The sequence below is a fragment of the Pagrus major genome, chromosome 15 (assembly GCF_040436345.1).
Source record: "Pagrus major chromosome 15, Pma_NU_1.0".
Lineage (NCBI taxonomy): Eukaryota > Metazoa > Chordata > Actinopteri > Spariformes > Sparidae > Pagrus > Pagrus major.
The window spans coordinates 14,049,932-14,072,036 of NC_133229.1; the positions used below are offsets into that span (position 1 = coordinate 14,049,932).

Sequence of the window (22,105 nt, forward strand, 5' to 3'; positions counted from 1 at the left end):
GCGAGCTGTGTCAAGATGGTGTTTGGTGTTGCAGCGCCATGCTCTCCATGCTCTCTCTGTGTTTGTGCATGTGTCCAGTCCGATGTGTGGACTCTGTTAGCAGGTTCTGTTGGTGACGGGAACCTTTTTCGGTTTTTATTTTTGGTGCACTGGTTCTACTTCCTCATGTTTTGGTGGCATAGTGGGCTCTATCTGTGTTTATAAAACCTCCTCCTCACCCATGGAAACTCCCAACATCCTTTCCTGTAGATTGGACCACGACGATGGACGCCATCCAGCTCCTCTTATTTCTCTTTTGGTGTTGTGGGTCTCATTTTTTTTTCTCTCTCTCTCCCTCTCCCTCGTCTTCCTCTGGTTCTTGTCCTCCCTGTTTCTCGATTTCCGTTCCCCCTCTGCTCTTATCTTCGACCCCCTCTTTCTTCTTCCCCTTCTTCCTCTTCTCCTCTCCCCAGACCGCAGGTGTTAACACCACAGATAAGGAGATAGAAGTTCTCTACTTGCCCAATGTAACATTTGAAGATGCTGGGGAGTATACGTGCTTGGCGGGTAATTCTATTGGGATCTCCTATCACACTGCTTGGTTGACGGTGCTTCCAGGTATATACACTCGTATACTGTCCTCTCTCATTTTTTCTTCTCTAAAACGGCTGGGTTATGTCACTTCAATGACCTCTACGGAAGGCAAGTCCTCCCTCCGGAGTCTGAGGCACACAGCTCGAATATTAGATTACTGTGATGAAACAGCACGGTCAACATCCAAGACAATGTAACATAAGAGCAAGGAGCATATATTCCATAATATTATCTGGATTGGCGAGCTGTTGAAAGCTCTGAGCAGATAACGGGGCAGTTTGCCGTCGACTTATTATAACTCTGAGACGGAAGTGAAGCTCCCAGAGCAGCTCGAGTGTCTCCAGACTCCAAAAGGAGGGGAGGGCTTGTCGCCCGCCTTTCTCCTTCCCTTCTGTTACATCTCTCTCCGGCTCTTTAGGGAAAGTCTTTAAGTGCCACATTTTGAGTCTGCATGTCAAATAAACTGTTTTTTTTACTCACAAAATCTTCTCCACCCCTTTCCTGGCTCTGATAATTGGCCTCTTATGAGATCCTTATTTCTCCTTGAAATAAAGGTCGAAAGGTAAAGCTCAACACTCGCTTCAAGTTGGCTTGACTTTCTCGATTATCAGGGCCAAACCTCTCCGCCTCTAAATAGTGTATTTTGCATGTTGTGTGTTCTCATCTATCAACTCGTTTTATCCTATTTTTGTCCGTCGCTGTATGTCTGGCCTGTAATTATGCATACCAAAGGATCAAACACATAAAACTTAGTGTCAGTATCCGCCGAAGTTCACTCCAGGCTAGACTGTCGAAGGTTTCTGCTCAAGTTCTAGCCAAAAGTAGGGTGGGCATTAAGCGAGATCGATGAGAGTAGTTGACTGTCTGCAACCAGAGAATCGTTTTGTTTCTGTCTGTAAACAATACAGCGTAATGATCACAGGCGAGTCATTTCCTCTGGGAGTAATATGTAATATTTATTGCCCTTGATGCGCTCTATCCGCAGCCATGGCGCCTTTGAGGCTGTGGCTTCTGTGTGTGTGTGCGCGCGCTGTGGTTTTTGGACCAGCAGATACAGACAGGAGAAAAGGTTCCTACATGTAGCTTCACCTCCAGCTGGCTGACGGGCTGCTTGGTTGGCTGCGCCGCACAAGAGTCCCTGTTTGTGGTCTGGAGGGCTATGCATTATGGAACAGTCCATTTAAATAGCACACACACACACACACACACACACACACACACACACACACACACACACACACACACACAAGCTCATTTCCTCGACAGGAAGTTCAGGCCATATACAACCACCAAGGACACCGCTCTCCCTTGTTTGCGATCTGAAGTGAAGCACGGATTGTTCCGCCGGCCGTGGGTGTGTGTTTGTGTTTGTGCTCGCGTGTCTCCAACATTAGCACAGACTGCAGACATATGCAGGCCTGGCTCTACTGGCTGAGGCAAGATTTAAAATCTGTTGAGACATTTAAGCTCATACAGGTCTGTTAGATTAAAAAAGTAGGCGTGCTGGTTCCCTGGAAAGTAGAGAGGGAGGACGATTCTACAAAATCATTTGTGTTTAGTTTGCCTGCCGATCGTGATTACATTTACGCATGAGTCATCTCCAGAGCATCTGTCTCTGCGTTTGCCGGTCTGATACCCATGTGTGTCTATTCAAATGGAAAATGTGCCTGTGTGTCACCCATGCCGCTAACTTTCTTCGCCTGCTCACCCTGTATTCTCCTCAGCCCTCGAGAAATCCCCAGGGCCCCTTTCCCCAGACTATGTGGAGATCGCGATATACTGCGCCGGCGTCTTCCTCATCGCCTGCATGGTGGGCATCGTGGTGGTGTGCCGCATGAGGAACACGGCAAAGAAACCCGACTTCGGGGGCCAACCAGCGGTCCACAAGCTGAGCAAGCAGATCCCTCTGCGCCGCCAGGTAACAGAAAGTAGATAAAGAGTTCTAATGGCATCTAACACCTCTAGAGGAGAAAAACACACACAAGTATAATGACGGACTACAAAGTCAAGTTCATACATGGATAAATATAATAGGCTAATGCTGAAAAATATAATAAATATAATAAATATAATAACTATTATTGCTTTTTACGTGGATCTTGTAGAGAAAAAGAAGCACCTTACTACATATAGTGATATTTTAAACAGTCTACCTCCGGCCTCATTTAGAGAGCATGCATTTCTGAGCAAGTTAGCACCTCTGCCTGAAAATGCAGCCAGATTTTTTCTCTCTGTATGAGCCATGCTTTTCCCTCAAGGGAAACCAAAAGGTACAAAAAGTGTCGGATAACATTCTGCGGGGAGCCCGATTCCTGTGTCAAGGTAAGGTTTGGGTGGAGAGACGAGAGATGAGCCCCGGGGACAGCGGTGAACCTGAATGATTAACACACATTCATCAAAATTACTGTTGTTTCTCTCTTCTTAATGATCACTGAAATATAAGCTCTGTCCTCGAGACATACCTGACTGTAATGTTGAAACATTAACCATGGAAATTAAGGATATTAATGTGTCATACCGACCAACATTGCTGGTAATTGCAATAAAAGCACAGCAGTCAATCACACGTGTACACATCGACTCCTCTAGTGATGCCTTGGAGCTTTAGTTGACCTTTGAACCCAGACTGCGGTGATCAGCCAATCTCTCTCCTCCTGTAGGTGTCGGCAGACTCGAGCTCTTCCATGAACTCCAGTACGCCGCTGGTGCGAATCACGACGCGGCGGAGCTCTGCGCACGATGAGCCAATACCTGAGTATGACCTTCCAGAGGATCCACGCTGGGAGTTTGCCCGAGACAGGTGAGAAGCAACTATATGTCAGAATTTTCTGCGAGATTCTGCTGGTACTGATGTTAGAAATTATGTCCCAGTCCTAATTAAAAGTCTATTGCAAAATGCTAAATACATAATTATGTAAATCTGATTCGGCTCTTGCATAAAGGATAAAAAAAATCCTTTTATATGCTCATCTGTATTGCATAAAGCACTCATGATTCAAGGCCTGCATTCAGTTGCTGTTTGACAGTATGCATGAAAGCTTCAAGCGCTACACCCTTTGTTCTTGTCCTCAATGTCAATACAACTATCTTTGGCTAACGGGTCGCATTACACAAGGAGATAGCACCTAGATTACTACACAATGAGCTTCTGTCTGATTATATCTGTGCTGCATAATGATCAGATAAGTGTTGTTCTAGGTAAAGAGCGCCATTAACTCTGATAGACAGCAGGCAATGATGACTAACTGGTGAATAATGGTTGCAGTGGCTGAGGTAAAGGCTACTGATTCATCTGTTGGTGCAGTAGTAAAACGACCTGAACTTGGCCCCGTGCCTCATTGTGACAACTGCTGCTGCTACGTCACACTCTCACTCACACATAGTCGCACACACACACACACACACACACACACACACACACACACACATGCTTCTGATGGTAAGATACGAAGCTGCGCTAATTACTGGTTAGCACTCGCGGCTTTCATCTGCATGTTTGGCCTAGGAGTGTTTGCTCGGTTTCATACCAGAGGAATTAGCACCGCTGAGGTTTCGGTTAGTCACAGTTGCAGCGGCCAGTGATAAGCTCCAGGGTGGATTTAATAAGACTGCAAAGGTTACAATAGTTTAATACCCACTTGAGACCGCTGATTTTCAAAGAAAAGGGAAAATCCCAAATCATAAACACAAGGGCCTGTCTTTCGTTAAACTTTGATCATAAATTTTACCATCACTCATCGGTGAAAAAACATTTCTGATGTAATGCTGGACATGTCTTGTGTGCATGCAGACTGGCAGTGTGGTGAAAAGTTTTGATTTTAATTGATGAACCCGCCAAATGGGATGTTTTGTCTGGGGTGTGTGTCTCTGTTTGGGTCTTTATTCCTCGCCTGTCATTCCAACGCCTGAGGGATCATGTTGGGATTGCAGAACATTGAGGAATGCTAACGTTTGCCGTTTGCGTGGAGGAAAAATAACATTGATTATGTGTGGCTGGATGGACAGAATGGTTGCCATTGAGCGTGGCGAGTGTGTGTGGACAGATAGGGGATTGTGTTACTACAGCAGGGCGCCGGCCTCGGGCCCTAGGCTTTGCGGCGCGCAGTGTGAGTGTTTACATAGCCTGGACACCGGGCCTGAGGGGTGGGGCCTGCAACTGTCAATCACATGAGAAAGCACCGAGGTACACTGCTAGTTCAGAGGTCAGAGAGGTGCTGTGGCTCTGATGGATCGCTGTGAAAGAGCATGTGCAATCTAGCTTAACACAGCAGCTATTGTGACATGGCTTTTCGATGAAATAGTACTTAAACTTCCATCTAGTATTGTAGTCAGGCACACCTGAATGGCAACACAAAGCCAGCATTCCATCTGTCACGGGCTAATGTGTCAGGGCTAAGCTAAGCCCTGTGTAATGACTTGTAAAGAGTGTATATTGGAACATGCCAAGACAGGGTAAACAGTTTAGAAATGAGTGCCTCTCCCTGGCTTTATCAGGTGATTATCGTTGCCATGTCTGCCTTCCTACCTACTGCCCTGGCACGGGCTACAGCCACCGCGCCAATAAAGCACTCACACAGACACAATCAGATTGAAACAGAGAGAGCGATCTAGTAAAAAAAAAAAAAGAAAAGAAAAGAAAAAAAACACAGGGTTGAGGTTGAGAAACTGGCTTGTTGCCTGGTCTCATTCCCTCTCTCGCTCTCACACTCTTTCTTTATTTCTGCACAGGGAGAGAATCGATGCCACAGTCAGATCAGGTCGATTTGTGTTTCAGCAGCTTAACAGCCTCTTGTCTGTTTTCTTGTCTTCCCTCTCTGTGTGTGCTGCAGGTTGACCCTGGGCAAGCCCCTAGGTGAAGGCTGCTTTGGCCAAGTGGTAATGGCAGAGGCCCTGGGCATCGATAAGGACAAACCCAAGGAGGCTGTAACTGTCGCCGTCAAGATGCTGAAAGGTAAGCAGGTCTCCTGTGAGGCTGTAACGGTAAACGTGTGACTTGTGCTTCGAATCAGACCACTGGGATCTGATGTACACTGCTTCATTATGTCTTGTGGGCAACCTGAGTACATTTTGTAGCTGATTTATGCTCCGGCGAGGGTTCAGTAAAGGTGCAAGGCGGAGCCTGAGGCTGTCGTTATTATTCGTTATTGGTGGTTGCTGAGTGACGGCCAGGCTGGGCAGGTAAGGGTTAGGGGCGGTCACATACCTGACCCCAGAGCAGCAGCTGGCTGGAGCTCAGTCAGCACCCACACAAAGAGGCAAGTCACACAAGCAGCACTGCTATGATTAATGAAAGCAGCAGGAGGGGGCACTGGGTTGGTTTTGTGTTTGGGTGGGGGGCGGTTAGATCAGGTACAGCAGCAGGCGAGTGGACCAACCTTGACAATAGAAATTTGCTCTTCAGAGGTACTCCAGGTAAGGTAATGGTGCAGAGGAATGCAGGCAATGCCGTTCTGACTGTCTGGATAGCTCCTCTGTCTCAACCAGTCCCATGAAAAAGGAGCCTGTGCCGCAGATAATGAATCCAGATTGAACGTCTTTAATTCCTTCCCCTCCCTCCCCCTGCTGCTGAAAGGATGCCTCTGTAGTCTGTGTGAGGAGCTCCCCTCACTGCCGTAATTTTAGTCCACATTGTCTGTCAGCCACACTTAATGAGAAGCACCTACAAAATGAGGTGTTGTCTCGCAGGGCAGCTACAGAGTCCTGAGTGGAGGTTAAAGGGAAGACAGGGCGAGGTGTGTTTGTTTTGGCAAGTTCTTCTTGGTAACCTTTGTCCATCTCTTCTGTTCTTAGATGACGCTACCGAGAAAGACCTGTCTGACCTGGTGTCAGAGATGGAAATGATGAAGATGATCGGCAAACATAAGAACATTATTAATCTTTTGGGGGCCTGTACACAAGATGGTAAGTAGGAGAGGGCTCAACATCATAAGTACTACCTTAAGAAGGGGATTCTTAGTATTCAGTGTCTTATTTTCAAGGTTCTGCAGAGGCTGCTTGATCTGTCTTGTAATGCTGCACTAAAGGTTGCTGTGCACCTCAAACAAATTCATGAAATGTGTCATCAGACCACATCAGCTAGTGCAGTACAAGGTGCCATTTGTATGTCATATGGAGAGGTTGGATTTTAATTGGACATGAAAAGAGGATAGTGAGCACAAGAATTCCCTTTCTCAAAGCTATTTCTGAAGATCAGTGTTGCCAAGAAATAATATGCAGTCCATTCACATCCATTAAGCCCATTTTCACACCTAAACACAACTTTTCGTCCCTGTGGAAAATAATTATGATTTTTTTTAAGTTTTGGAAATTTACAAGAAAATACAAACATGCTAGGAAGCAGCAGTGGACAGTCTGGCCATCTGGAAGCTGTTTTCCATTAGGGATGTGCCAGATTAGTCAGCACCAGAAATACTAGTAGTTAAGCATATTATCAATATTTTATTAATGTAAACATTTAATGTGATGTCATGTCTTCTTCCTCAAATCTTTCTTTATAAAAAATGAGCATCCATTACTCAAATGAACAGGAATGGCACTCAGTAGAGTGCAAACCTCTGCCAAGGCCTAACAGTCCCCTTTAATTCAATCAAGCCAACCTGCATAGGTACCTTTCTGAATCTCCATTATCTCAGCTGCACATCGGTGGTAGTTGCAGGTTTTTATCCCTATTTGTTACGGTATAGTGGCTGAAAATAAGACTACCCTCTGTGAAAACATTCAAATCCACCAGAACCGGATTTTTATTATGATCTGCATCAAATTGCACTCACTCATAGATACCAGCCATCATCAAGATGTATGCTTTATTCCCTGAGAAATGAACAAAAATGATGAAAAATGTTGCAAGAAAAAATTCCTGGATAATCCCTTTATCCAGATGTGCACCAAAAGTTAAAGGGGCACTATGTAGTTTTGGAGAAGAGAGTTTTAATATTTACAATATCAGTGAGGTAATAATACAAACTCAGAAATATTTATTTTTTCCATAACTGAATAAACAAGCTGTTTTCAGAGGAAAATAAGGTCCCAGAACACTGTTTGAAGCTAGAAAGGTGGCAGGGTCCGCCACATATAAACAAAATAAAACAGTATGAAATTGTGTTATTCTTTAAGGTCAGTTTGTTTATTCAGTTTATTCAGTCATGAAAACAAAGAGAGTTTGTTTATTTAGTTTGTTTAGGCATAAAAACATGAAGATCTTTCTCATCCGATTAAAATTTCTTCCCCAAAACTACATAGTGCACCTTTAATGGGGTCTATACTCTGGACCCATCCTCCATTCAAGTTTGGTGGAAATTCCGTAGTTTTTGTGTAATCCTGCTGACAAACCAACCAGCCAAACAACAAAGGGACACAGGTGAAAACAAAATGGTGATAACGCTGGTTAACTGTTGCTTCAAAGATGTGATATATGCAATATTTTTTCTGGCAATGTTTAACCTTAATGATTAAATTGTGCTAAATTGTGACTGCTTTATGAGTGTTTCCATACCTCAAGACAAGTGGACTAGTTTAAAATTCTGTTTAAACGTCAAGAAAATTTGCCGTGAGGAGCTTCCTCATGTCTTTGAAGAGTATTTTACTTGAAGCAAGCTTTAACTTTCAAGTCTTGACACTCAAACCAGAGGTGCCTCTTCTTTTTTTGCGATGCATTCCATAAAAAATTCACTCAGATTTTTGTTCACTGTCACTTTCTCTCAAAGGGAATCATTTATGACCGTGTTCAAAAGGTAATGTGGGTCTTTTCTTCGCTGCAGGCCCTCTCTATGTCATAGTGGAGTACGCCTCCAAAGGCAACCTGAGGGAGTACCTGCGAGCCCGCCGGCCGCCCGGCATGGAGTACTCCTATGACATCGCCCGTGTCTCAGATGAACAGCTCACCTTCAAAGATCTGGTCTCCTGCACTTATCAGGTGGCACGGGGCATGGAGTACCTCGCCTCACAGAAGGTAAGACGAGGACACGCACAAACACAGTACACTGAACATTTGACGTGCTTTATCCACGAAGGTTTTACGTAGGAAGCTTTCTCGTGCGTCACTGTGGGAATATTGTCGCCTAAAAACACTCCTCTGACCCCCTTGTCCAATCCCTGCATTGTCTCATCCCATCCCACGACAAAAGCCCCTCTGTGTGGAAGGATTGTGAGGTTTTCACAATGGGGATGCGGCCATGTTGGCCAGCAGCAGCCTCACGCTCGCTCTCACTGTTGGAATGTGACAGAGCGTACAGCCTCACACGCACACGCACACACATGAACATGCTTGCACATGCGCGCTGATGCGCAGAGACAACTCCAGCCATATATGTGGCAAAGTATGTGAGGAATCTTTACTTATCCAGACATGTTCATGTCAGTGCAGTCATCGCGGCGTCATGTCATGCAGTCAAGTGCTACTTCTGTGCAGGAGATTTCTGGATGATTACATGCACCGCAAACATTTTAACACCATTCCAAAATGAAGTATACACCTGTGTCAGAGCTGATTTATTTATGCAGTGAGGTAACCGTCTTATTCCTCTCTCCCCCTCACTTTTTCCACCTTGTGACCTCCCCTCTTTCCTCCCTCCTCCCCCCTGTTTTCTCACTCTCTCCATCCTAGTGTATACACAGAGACCTGGCAGCCAGGAACGTCCTGGTCACAGAGAGCAACATCATGAAGATCGCTGACTTTGGCCTGGCCAGGGACGTCCATAACATCGACTACTATAAAAAGACGACCAATGTGAGTCCTCAACCTGCAAGGATGTGCGCTTTGAGGGAGTGGAATGTTTTTGAGAGCCGCAGTGTGAGATTAGTCCACCCGTCTCTCTCTGTTCTCTAATTCCCTCCCTTCCCCTCATCATCTTTCTGTTGCGCTCTTTCCCTCGGCTGGTGTCTTGGCAGAAGCGGCAGGTTCCCAGGCCGCCTGTGAATGTAGTGCTTCTGGAGACCCTGCCTTGTTTATCCCTCAGTCTCTTTTTTTCCTTCAGTTCCATAGACACTTATACAATTAGGCAAAAAAGAGAGACGGAGTGAGTGGGAGAGGGGAGCGGCTTAAACATAATTGACATCTCCATAGTGGCCCAGTGGTGTCTTTTCTTTCCCACCACGGAGCAGCATTGCTCGCACATCCTCATTTAGTATGCATGGATGGCTTTTCATCGCATGCACAATCACGCTGAGAACTAGCTGACAACAGCAACAACAACAATATGCTATGATGCTGATGGTAATGATGATTAGGACAATGACAGCAGCGACACTGATGATCACTTGCGTTAAACCAATCGAGACAGAGCAGTCATTGTAGTGCTACTTCTCTTTCATTTCCTACTTTGATCTGATAGGAACAGAACTACTTACAGAGGCCTTATTTTCATTAAAGGTGCGCAATGTAGTTTTGGGGAAGAAATTTTAATCAGATGAGAAAGATCCTCATTGGCTGATTTTTTTATGCCTCAACAAACTAAATAAACAAACTACCTTCGTTTTCATGACTGAATAAACTAACTGACCTTAAAGCAAAGGTTGTTTATATTTGGCGGACCCTGCCACCTTTCTAGCTTCAAACAGTGTTCTGGGGACCTTATTTTCCTCTGAGAACAGCTTGTTTATTCAGTTATGGAAAACTAAATATATAGTTTGTGTTATTACCTCATTAATATTGTAAATATTAGAATTCTGAGTTTGAATTTCTTCTCCAAAACTGCATAGTGCCCCTTTAAATAAACCCACAATACAGTCTTTGGATAGTTATTGTGTATTTCTTACCATTTTTCTTGCATAGTTCTGATTCTGGTAGCAGTAAGTTTATCGCCCATTAGTATGTACATCAGCTGAAAAATCTGTTTTAAAAGGACCTACTTGGGTGTTGTCTCCATGTCTCATTAGATTATTCCTGCCAGTCCTCCACTACACCGATATTGACCAAGGTCGCCTTGTCAGCTGTGCTTAGCTTACTCGCCAGTGTTTTAATGGCACATAGAGATAAACTCTCCTTTATCTGTGACCCTGTTTATCAGCTCTATTGCTTTAACAATGTAAATGTTCCTCTGGGAAATCCTTCCTCCCAGACTGTCGCTCTTGTGCCTTATTCCCCAGGCTGCTCTCACATATTCCTCCAGTAATGAGATCTCCCAGCAGAGAATGAATCAGGCCAGGAATAAAGAAATCCAGGGGTGGGTTGTGTGTACATTTTGTTTGACCTCTCGCCTGTGTGTGTCCTCAGGGTCGTCTCCCGGTAAAATGGATGGCTCCAGAGGCGCTGTTTGACCGGGTCTACACACACCAGAGTGATGTGTAAGTATATAACCACAGCTACATGATTGGAAATCCATTTACACACACCAGTGGTGCATAAAACCCTTCTCAGACCAAAAAACACACTACCACTTTTTAAGATTTCATTTGGAGGCCGGCTGTCAGATTCAGAGGGTTGTTTTTCAGGAGTTGGTGAGGTGTTTTGGTGCAGTGCTGGTGAGTGTTAGGTGGGGGGCAGCTGCCTATAGGGGTCCAGGACTGGCCGGTCTGTGGCAAAAGTGAGGATTTCACGCTAGACTTGTAGCCAATGCCGTGTTACTAATCTGACCGGCTTCAAAGGGCCCTGGAAGGAGCCCGGAGCCCACAAGCGCCTCCTCCCCCCACCGACTCACCCCTCCGGCTCGGCTCGGAAGTCTCCCCTCCTTTCGGGCCTCCACACATGTCTGAACGCAACAATGCTGTGGCCCTCATCCTCCTTTAACCCCCTTCTTCACTCTCCTCATTCGGCGACACTTTGAACATGTGGCTCATCGTTTTAGAGACGTTCCATGATCAATATAATCCCCCCCACACCGCCTGCTACCCGGCATCCTTTCGCACCACCGTTCTTAATTTCATTCATCTGGTATGTGAATTGCTGACCCGTCTCTGTCTCTTTCTTTTTTTAAGTTCCAGAGTACTCATTCTAAAAACAGAACAAAGGAAGAGCCTGCCTCTCTTTTTGGTGTTTGAGTCTCATGCGTTCTGACAGCGTCGTTTGAAGTTTCTGCTCCAGACACTGGCAGCAGAAAGTGTATGTGGCAATTAGATAAATGCCTCGCATGCTGACCCCTGGGAAAGGAGAGTTTGTGTTTGTGTGAATCTATGAGTCATACACCAGTAGCATGCTTAACATAGCGCCCACCCAGTTAAGCACTTGGATAGGGAACCTTTCTACTGTCCGTGTGTGTGTGTATGTTTACATAAATAATATGTGTACGTACACATGATGCCCTTCATGTTTCATAGTGCAGCACCAGTCAATAACCTGGGGGAGTACCGGGGGCTGAAGGGTGGGGGGGTGCAGGCATGAAGTGGCCACTGCAGTCCTTTCTATCAGCTCACTGCTAATTACGTTTCATCACTCACTCTTAGTAATTGGCTTTTTCACATAGAGTATGAAGGGAAAAGGACGATGAGGAGAGACGTTGGGGAGGTGGAGGCTGGCGGGCTCACACTCAGACATCATCAGCAGCGTAGGCGATCCATATATGACATCAGATTAAATGAATACATGAATTCCAATGAAACTCGCCTCTCGCTGTTTTGACAAATGGGTCCAGGGGGACTCAGCTCCGGCTGGTTTAGGGAAGGTAAAGAACTGCAGCTAAAGCCCAGAGAGATGGTATCACAGCCAGGCTCCGTGGAGGACATGTGGGGGGTCTTATCCCCCCCAGCATCAAAAAGAAAAACAAGTGTATTCCTTTAGCTCTAGGTCCTATACCGCGTTTCAGAGCCTTAAATCTTCATATTTTGACCAGATTCACTGATGCATGTACATGTATTGACCGGATCGCCAACATTCATATTCATGTTGCTTTTAATCGATAACATAAGTTCAGCAACAGAGAATGTACAACCTCACTGTTTGAAATATGAATGTAATGAGAGAGACAACTCCAGAATATTAACTCTGCTGATACAGAGTTACTTTTACACTGATTGGTTGACTTGTTCAAAGCAACTACAAGGGCATTTCTTGTTTTGTTGATTCTGGCAGCCCCTGTGGACTGTTTTCAGTTGCGATCAGCTAATTATGTTTCTATTTGTGGCTATTAAGATTAATAACAACGGTAAAAATAGGCTAAATGTAACCCTACAGCTAACACATTTGGTTGCTCAGTTGTAATAATTTTGTTGAGCTAAAGCTAAAATTATCAACATTTCCCAGCAGTGATGGAATGAAACGCAGTACATTTACTAAAACACTGTACTTATATAAAGTTTTGAGATACTTTACTTGAGTATTTCCATTTTCTGCTACTTTATATTTTCACTCCACTACATTTATTTAATAACAGATTGCATGCTGCATCAGAGCCAAAGTAGCACATTTTTTAATTTATTTATTTTATTGGTATTTACTTTTTACTGTAATTTAGTTGTTTTTTTCCCCCCAGAAAATTGCTTTCTACACTTAGGTACATTTAATATCAGATATTTTAAGACCAAAGTAATATTTTAAATATATCTTATATATATATAAGATATATATATATATCTCACTTTTACTCAAGTATGACTTTTGGGTACTTTTTACAATGCTTTCCCCTTTTAATGTCTTCATAATATTAAGCTATACAGCAAGATATAGCCCGGTAGCAAGGACAACATGAAACCTTACATTACTAGCCAGGTGTTCTGCTGCTGCCTGGCAATACAGAAATATCTGCTGCTGTACCACCAGACTACAGAGCAGCTTCTTTCCTCCATTTCATTTTTATGTCTTATCCAACCAAGATTAGTCTGAATCCAACCCAGACAGACATTATGAATAACTGTAATAATTATACAGAAATAGCCTTCTTGCTGATTGCTTATGTAGGTCATATAGAAGCATCAGTATAAAATTGAGAGCACATTTTGTGTTGTATGTTTAAGTATAGCTTGTGTATCTAGTTGGCTGGAATACATAAGTCCTCTCTCATAAGGCCCAATCCAGGTCAGGTAAAGTGACCCGGAGCATGTTGGTGTGGGTGTTTATTTGGTGAGTCAAGGTTGGTTGCAGTTGGATGGAGCAACAGGTTGACAAGCACTAAGCGACGCTTACAAAGTAGCACGGAGAGGAGAGATGAGTGTGTCGACAAGTACAGAGATACAACGCAGTGATAGAGGAAGGAACAAACCTGGGGCTGGTTGTGTAAACAGATGGAGGAAGTGATAAACCTGCCTGACCATGTCTACTCGCCTGGTCGGACCACTAACAACGCCTGTGGCTGCCTGGATGCTTACATTAGTGTTTCGTGTCTGCGCTTTATAATAGAGCCTTTGTTCTGACGTGAATCAAGCATGCTGTCAGTGCAAGAGTGATTCATTTGAGACGCCGTGTGGACCCACAGCGTGACAGTGATCGAAATCACCGCCGTAGACTCACTGATACTTGACGACCGGACACTCGGATGCGGAAGTAGTTAATAGTTAATAGTCGCTATCCATCTCTGGACCTCTCCGTCCTCTTTTGTCTGCCGTGGGTGGTCCGCTGTTTGTTTTGGTGTGGTGTGACTGGATAATGCCAGGCTGTGTGACAGGCCAGCAGGGCACAAAAGCCATCATTGAGATCAGGGCCTGAGTGGCACTGGGAGCGGGTTCGCACCACAAGCCACCGGACGGCAGAAAGAGGGCATTGACACCAGCGCAGTCACACTGTTGAAGCTGTTTCCAAACTTTGGCAAAGCGACTGAATGTAAATTATCTGTATGTTCAAGGGGTCTGTTCTTGAATGCTATTTACAGATGAATACTGGTGTTCTGACTATAGTTTAATGTAAATGTTTTTCTGTTTCATCAGCTGGTCATTTGGGGTGCTGATGTGGGAGATCTTCACCCTTGGGGGCTCCCCCTACCCTGGCATTCCTGTTGAAGAGCTCTTCAAGTTGCTCAAAGAGGGACATCGCATGGACAAGCCTGGCAACTGCACCAACGAGCTGTAAGAGTTTTGCTTTATCCTTCTGCATCTTCCCAACACTGACTCCCAAATACACGCTACACTCTAACGCCATCCCAGTCTCCATCAGATCCATGACTGTGTCCACTCTGTCGGGCCTCTGCACAGCTGTGACTGGCTGCTATCAGTGTCCTCATTCACAATGAGTCCTCTGCAGTCAGAGGACAATGGCACAGCTCTGTCACGGTGCCACACTGAGAGGGCTGATGGAGAACAAAGTAGAGACAGACACAGTGGCAGTGCATGACACAAACACATGATGCTATTTAAAAAATCCAAAACACTCGGAGGCATGTTTGCGATCAGAAGCACGCCAGAGTTTCTGTTATTGACAGCAGACTGAAATAAATTTCCAAATGAGATGGTGTCACACAACACATGCGGTTTAGATTTATCCTTTGATATGGAGACACCTGAGTCCAGATGCGTAAATCATTTCAGCTGGCAAACTTGCAGACAAGTTAGATGAGGAGTGGCACGGCTTGGACTGTTCTGTCGACCTTAATCCACTCTTCTCTTTGAGTAAATTCTGATTTTCTTTCTGTCAGGTACATGATGATGAAAGACTGCTGGCATGCCATCTCATCCCAGAGACCCACTTTCAAGCAGCTAGTAGAGGATCTGGATCGCATCCTCACCCTCAGCACCAATGAGGTGAGTGCAGCTCTTTCATTCTTTTCATTCACACACGTCTTGTTCCATAAAGTTCCTGGAGTCAGGGTGGTCAGAATTCGTGCTACACTAACCCTATAATTTCCTGGCAGATAGGAGTCGGACATTTCAGAACAATAAAACAGAATACAAATGATACATTCCTACACACAGTAACATGTTTCTCAATCCAAACTAAATCATGCTCTTGCCAGTGCATGCAGAGTTCAGCGGAGGGTTGCTGAAAGCTTTAGGAGCGTTAGCAGCCACGTTGCTGACACAAGGCCTGAACGGTGACCGAAAAAATGGCCGGATGATTTGATCCAGGCCCAACATGGCCGCTACGGCCCAGTGAAGTTGCCCAATCATCACATACGGTCCTCGCCCCCCTGTGATAGCCTGCGTTTCTTTCCATTCCCCTCCCTGTCTTTTGTGATATCCGCGTGCCGACCTGAAAAGAGGCCGTCGATGGAAAGCTGTCAAGACTCGTCTGCTCTGGAGCTGAAACTTCATGAATTTATGCCAAAAAAGCCCAAGTTTGAGTTTGAACTTTTGAAATGTAATAAAGTGCCTTTTTTTCTTGCCTTTTTTTTCCCTCCCACTTTCTCGCTGCCCCAAACCGCTGGCAGATGTGGAGGTCTTTAGTAATGTGAGCCTTCTCGTGTTGAGCTGGGAAAATGGAAGCCAGCACTCATTTTCTAGAAAACCCCAAGAACTCTTCCTCCTCACAACTAGTCCCAATAACAGCCATGAAAGACAAGCAGGAGGGGAACAAAAAGGGTGCCTCAGCCAACATGAAAAGACCAGAACAACTTCCCAAAACTGGACCTAGTTAAAGATTAATAACAGGACTTCTTTGGGTTTTCATCTTCATTGTGATTGGGGAGGGGGTGCGCGTCGAGCTCTGCCAGCTTCTTTATTTTTTCCAGCCATCTTCTAGTGTTTATGCTGCGTGCTTCAGTGTCAGATGTCAGATTTGTTTGGACTGAACTTGAGAGTGATGTGAAGGGATGTTGTAAAGGCTGCGTCGCCACATCTCTGCCCCAGTTCTCTGGTTTTTAAAGGATCCTATTTAACCCAGCTTCCCCACCACATTCAAACATTTTATAGTGGCCCAAACCACAACTAGGTCAACCCTGCTATCTCCGAGGTCCAGCAGTCAAACATTCAATTTATTACCTATTATTCCTGAAAATATTTTCATACAGTATCCAGTTTAATATTGTTTTTCTGTTCTGTTTCATAAATCTTTCCAGGGTGATTTGGTACGGTTTAGATAAACATCATAATGAAGATGATACTCTCTCACTCTCCTCTGGAAAGTCCCCGTCCTTGTTGACTGGGTTTCACCACTATATGTGCGTTCTCCTGTTTTCTTGAGCTTGTGTCTGGGTGTAAATTATCTCACCCAACCCTCTTTTTTCCTTTGTCTGTGTCTACAGGAGTATCTGGACCTGTGCGCCCCAACAGAGCAGTATTCCCCCAGCTTCCCCGACACTCGCAGCTCCTGCTCCTCCGGTGACGATTCTGTGTTTTCCCACGACCCTTTACCGGACGAGCCCTGCCTCCCCAAGTACCAGCACATCAATGGAAACGTCAAAACATGAGCCCCAGAATGTCTTCTCTACCCCGGCCTGACCTGCCCCAGTTTTACCCCGAAAGACACGTAGCACAGACTCCCTCTCCGAAATCCTCCAAACCTCCTGCCCCCCCATCACCCCTCTGGATCCCAGTGGACTAATGGACCCAGATGGGACTGGGCTGGTGGCAGCGCTGCTGTCACACACTCATACTGCCATGCACACACACTACTCACACAATGAGGTCTTAAAGGAGAGGGCAGGGACCCTACAGAAGCTGTTTTTTACTGACTGAATGAATGAACTGGGGACCCTCCTCTTCCTCTCCCTTCATATAAACACAGACTTTTCATTTTAGTTCTCATGTTTGTACCCAGAGGATTTTTTTTATTTACAATCGACGACGTTACTTGTTTGGTGATCCCATTCCGGTGGCTGGCATTCCAAGATTGTTATTTGCTCCTGGAGGAATGTATGGACCGATGTGAACTTTAAAAACAAGGGACTAGAAGAGGATGACGAATAGGAAAAGGACTGAGAGACAGCTTCAACTAACAAACCAGAGGAATAGAAGGAGAGCACATATAGAAACTGCTCTCCTGTTTATTTTGTAATATTGATGCATTTCTTTTTCAGTTCTCTTGATAAACCTTCCCAATTATTCTGGAGAAAAAAATACACAGTATAATGTATAGTGCTGGGTATATTTGTAAATATATTCAAAATATGTATAAATATATATTATATATTTACAATGAATTATTTTTTGTATGGACTCCGAAATAACCCCAACCCTCCCTACCTTACTTTGAGTTTGAGGCAGGTACGCTAACAGGTTATGTGTCCTATATTTCTCTTCACACACACACAAACTCACACAAACAGACACGGATACACACTTTAATGTACACGCACACACACACACACACACACACACACACACACACACACACCTGTCTTACTCTCACTCAGTAACACAGTTGAGTATTGGCTTTCAGGGACTGAGGTAGCATGTTAATTTATTGACTTATGTTTTTTTGAGATGAATCAGAAAAAGTCTGGAAAAAAGAACAAAAACAAAATGGCAGAAATGATGACATTAATGATGCTGATAATACATAAATAAATAATCCATTAAATTTATGGTAATTTAAAATGATCTTTCAGCAGTAACAGAAAAAAGGCTATTTTTAGTGGGTTTGAAAGATCCAGGTTTTGTAAGTTTTATATATGAATGTGAATATTAAGTTAAATTTTAAAAAGTGTACATTTTATAGTCAGCTAATCCCTTTCTTATGTAGATGTTGATGCCATTTCTATCCAGTCATTTTACTCTTTCTTAGCTTTGCTTTAGGAAACGAGATTTATTTCTGGATATTTATATATGATTGACAGAAACAGATTTTGGAAACCACCTACTAGCAATCCGCTCCCTCATTTAGACTAAATATAGACTCCAAATTTACTTGACAGAATTGAAAGCTGAAAAACAAAGTATTAAATCATTCAAGTGTTTTTTGTCTTTTTCTACTGGACCAACTTTAAGATGTTCTTTTGCAAGTGTTCATGCCACATTTGCGAAAATAAACGATGGAAAAACATATTCTTGTCCCAGTCTCTGATTTTGCTGGGTGTTAAGTATGAAGATGTGCATTTTTGCAGTGAATGGCAAATAACTGGCTGAAATTGTTTTATTTTTCTAAGTTTGAAGAATGTGGTACCATTTAACTGCACAGCGGAATTTCTTTTTTGTATCAGATGTGGGCAGAGATGGTTTAGCTGTCACTGCTAAGTACTCAGGATTTTTTGGGACTAAGTATTTCTTGGCTCTTTCCTTACTATGCGAGGAGATAGATTTTCCACCATGTGCAATTAATTTAGACAAACTGGACAGAACTGCAAGGGCTCAATAAGTGGGGAGGATACTTTTCTGTATTTCAGACTACTTCTTTCTGATAGGAGTGTTGTCATTTTTTTCCCCAGTTATCCTGATAACCCAAGGCTTCATGCAAAACTGCTGAGCTCAGCACAAACAGAGTAAATGTGATCAAGTTAGAGACTGAATTAATGCCAGTGTGCTCAAAGCAATTTTGTTAATGAACAGGGATCTCATCATTGTCGTGATAGCGTGGCTCTGTCTGTCTGTGATCTGTCTGAGTGTGATCAGACAAAGAGTCTTTGTTCGCCTCCTGGCAGACTAATAGGTGCTCTGATTAGCTGATTGATTTCCCCTTTTTCTCTTATCAGAACAGATTTAATTCAACAGAGTGAGCGGTTGATTTATCTGATTTGATGTAAGATAATCAAAGTTGATCTATTAGCGAATGTGATTGATAGCGGCAGCCGTGTGTGTGGTCTTGTTTAGTAATGGTGGTTTCTTATCAACCTCCTAGCAAGAATGCTCCCACAACATCCGTGTGACAGGTCATGGCATTAGCGAGAGCTCCAGAAACAACACTGGTACTGATATAATTCACATTAGCGTTCATTATAAAGATTTGTTTGTAATGTTAGCAGCTTCATGGAATAAGAGGCATACAATGAACAAATCTATGCCAGCAGCTCTATGAGGCAGCAGTGCAAGCTAACAGGCTAGGTAGGCTAGATCTGTTATAATATTAATGTTTGTTGATTAGCACTAAACGTGAATAGCCTACAGGGGTTGATGGGAATCAACCTTGTAGGTTAAGGTTAAAGGTCATATTGATAACATTTTCATGAAGACAAATAATTTATTTAAAATAATACACATACAGTGCTTGAAGAAAGGTGCAAAATAAATGTATTCTTCTCCTTAAAAACATTATTATGATTGAAAATTCAAATTTTAAAATGTTTGTTGAATCCAAAATGATTGTTTTGTTTATGTCAGTTTCAAGAAATCTGACGGTTGGTTCCTGCTTCCAACAAGGTTTGACAGCCAATAGTTTAAAGCCTTTGGTATCATGTGGTATCTGTGTTTCTTCAGCATCAAGAGTCTTGGTAGTTGATGGCTTGTGGAATAAAATATAAAAAATGCCTGCTAGAGTTAGCAACGTTAGCTACAAGAAACTGGCAACCACTTGAGGGGACAGATGAATCGAACAACAGCAATGTTGTAACGAGAATGCAATGGCAGGGGGGAGATGGGATGCCATGTTTACTGGCTGAAAGTTATCAACAGGCGTTATCACCAAAGCAATTACAATTATCCTGCTGGGAACTAACCAGATGTGCTGATTTATTACATATTGCCATCGCCCTTGGTTGCCCTAAGAAGCAGTTGGACAAGAACTGGCCTTTTCACTGCCAGTAGTTTCTCGTGGATGTTGATTGGTCCAAACCACTATGGTTGGGACACAAGCATGAAACCTGACAAGATGGATTTGCGAGATCGCGTGATTAAGTGTAAGCAAATCCTGCTGCCTCACAAGGTAAGTGGTGAACAATTGTCTATCAAATTTCATGACAACCGTCAAATAACTGTCAACACATCTCAGTCGAAACCACGAATGTCCAGAGGCAATGTCAGGTGTCATCAAGTCAGTAGAATACATCGTCTAGCAACTATTAATATTTGTAGAAATTTCTTGTGGTTGTCTAGTAGATTATTAGATATTTAACTGGATATGTAAGAAGTTTGACCTGCTGGTGGCTCGAAATAAAAAGAGTCAGAGTAAACAGGATTCATCCTCTGGGCACCATGAATGCTTGTTCAATCCAACTTGTTTAAATATTTATGTCTGGACCAAAGTGGCAGACATCGCTCCTTATATACAATACACAGTCAAACCAACCAACTTAGAGCAACTACATGGGCTCTTCTCAAGGTAATTCACCGTTAAGTAGAAGTTCCTTAACATAAATCTGAATCCCCTCTATCATCAGGTTTGAACTTGCTTTGACTAAACACATATACACACACATATAACACACATACACACACACACACACACACACACACACACACACACACACACACACACACACACACACACACACACACACACACACACACACACACACCAAGTTCCAAGTCTTCCTCTATTAGACGTGTCCCCTCATGTCTCCGGAACCTGAAAAAGGGATTGGAGGGAAAAGTCAGTCAGAAAACATTCCTGTTTTTCCATAGAATAAGGGGGAAGAAAGCAGCTCCAGCCCTGGAGGATCGGAGGGGGACTGGAAAGAAAGAGTGGCAGGATAAACCACAGCACCATACACCCTCATTAGAGGGGGGAGTGGAGAGAAAGGCAGCCGGATATCCACACTGACTATTGCACACTTTTATCAGAAGGGCTGTCTATTGTGCTGTAGGCTGATGGCACACACAGAGAGGTAGGCAGGGAGCAGGGAGGGGTGAACTCCAGGGAGAACAAATAGAGGATTAGTTTGTTCCATCTTGACAAGATGCCCTCTGAGCTGCTGTTTCATTTATGTTAGATGAATCGATCCATCTGATGTCAGCAATGTGACGCAATGGAGCCTAACTGAAAGCTAGCGCTTACAAAAGACACATTATCAGTTCTGTTTACATATTGATAATGATGTAATGGGTAAATAAATAGATGGGTTACCTATGACCTCAGTCATCATTCAGTGATCATGTGAAGGCAAATAACAACTGATTTAAAACAGACAACTCTCAGTGAAGCCTTATGTTTGGTGCTTTTGTTACAGAAAAAACAACAACTGTATTTTATGACATCAGCAGTAAAATGTTGGGATTTATAGCGTGCATTTACATCATAAAACTTTAAATCACCCTATAAAAGTGATGACACTGTATTGCACAATCTGTGTTTGTTAAATGTACAATTACATATGTTCTCATATAGTTTTACATAACTTTGACTGTTGGAAATAAAACCAATACTGTTAGTTTGGAGTTGGATTAATCAAAATATTATCAAAACGCAATATACCTAAGAGCAATAAGCTGCCATTTTTTGATAACAGCAAATTAAACAGCATTTTCAGTGAACTCGAAAATTGTGATGCAAAAATAATCATTCCCACTAATCATGGACCATACCTGCTGCCCTAGTTTGCAGCACAGGTTTGCTGTCCCATATTTACTGCAGTGTGAATGCATTCCGGTCTGTTTTTCCCCCAAACACAAACGCCCCAAGGGGTCATGGAGCAGGGATACTTTCTTGCCCTCCACTGATATACATGACCCACTACGCTCACTCAAAGCCCTAAATGAGTTTTTCATTTGGAGGGGCTTTTACTCCACGGTTTCCTAATGCCTTCAAGATTAACCCAGTGACCCTCAAATATTAGCTTTGAATGACTTTAGGGAGATGGGGCAGTAGCTGGAGGACACAAGAAGAACACTTTTTGTTCACTTGTGTATGTATTGAATCGACTGTGAGGGG

The 22,105-nt window shown here is 43.6% G+C and overlaps 1 protein-coding gene across 6 annotated transcripts in view; it reads left to right on the plus strand.

Moving 5' to 3' along the window:
• The window catches only part of fgfr2 (fibroblast growth factor receptor 2), a 41,978-nt gene extending 23,629 nt beyond the window's left edge, over nucleotides 1-18,349 (plus strand). For 3 of the 6 annotated variants that reach the window (XM_073481919.1, XM_073481924.1, XM_073481920.1), the window contains 11 exons: nucleotides 453-597; nucleotides 2,298-2,497; nucleotides 3,234-3,373; nucleotides 5,403-5,524; nucleotides 6,364-6,474; nucleotides 8,331-8,521; nucleotides 9,176-9,298; nucleotides 10,784-10,854; nucleotides 14,362-14,499; nucleotides 15,066-15,171; nucleotides 16,611-18,349. In XM_073481919.1, the coding sequence (XP_073338020.1) occupies nucleotides 453-597; nucleotides 2,298-2,497; nucleotides 3,234-3,373; nucleotides 5,403-5,524; nucleotides 6,364-6,474; nucleotides 8,331-8,521; nucleotides 9,176-9,298; nucleotides 10,784-10,854; nucleotides 14,362-14,499; nucleotides 15,066-15,171; nucleotides 16,611-16,775 (1,512 nt within the window). In that variant the 3' untranslated portion in view covers nucleotides 16,776-18,349. The remainder of the gene's footprint in view (nucleotides 1-452; nucleotides 598-2,297; nucleotides 2,498-3,233; nucleotides 3,374-5,402; nucleotides 5,525-6,363; nucleotides 6,475-8,330; nucleotides 8,522-9,175; nucleotides 9,299-10,783; nucleotides 10,855-14,361; nucleotides 14,500-15,065; nucleotides 15,172-16,610) is intronic. The other 3 variants (XM_073481921.1, XM_073481922.1, XM_073481923.1) reach the window with 3 other exon arrangements.
• The last annotated feature ends 3,756 nt before the right edge of the window (nucleotides 18,350-22,105 follow it).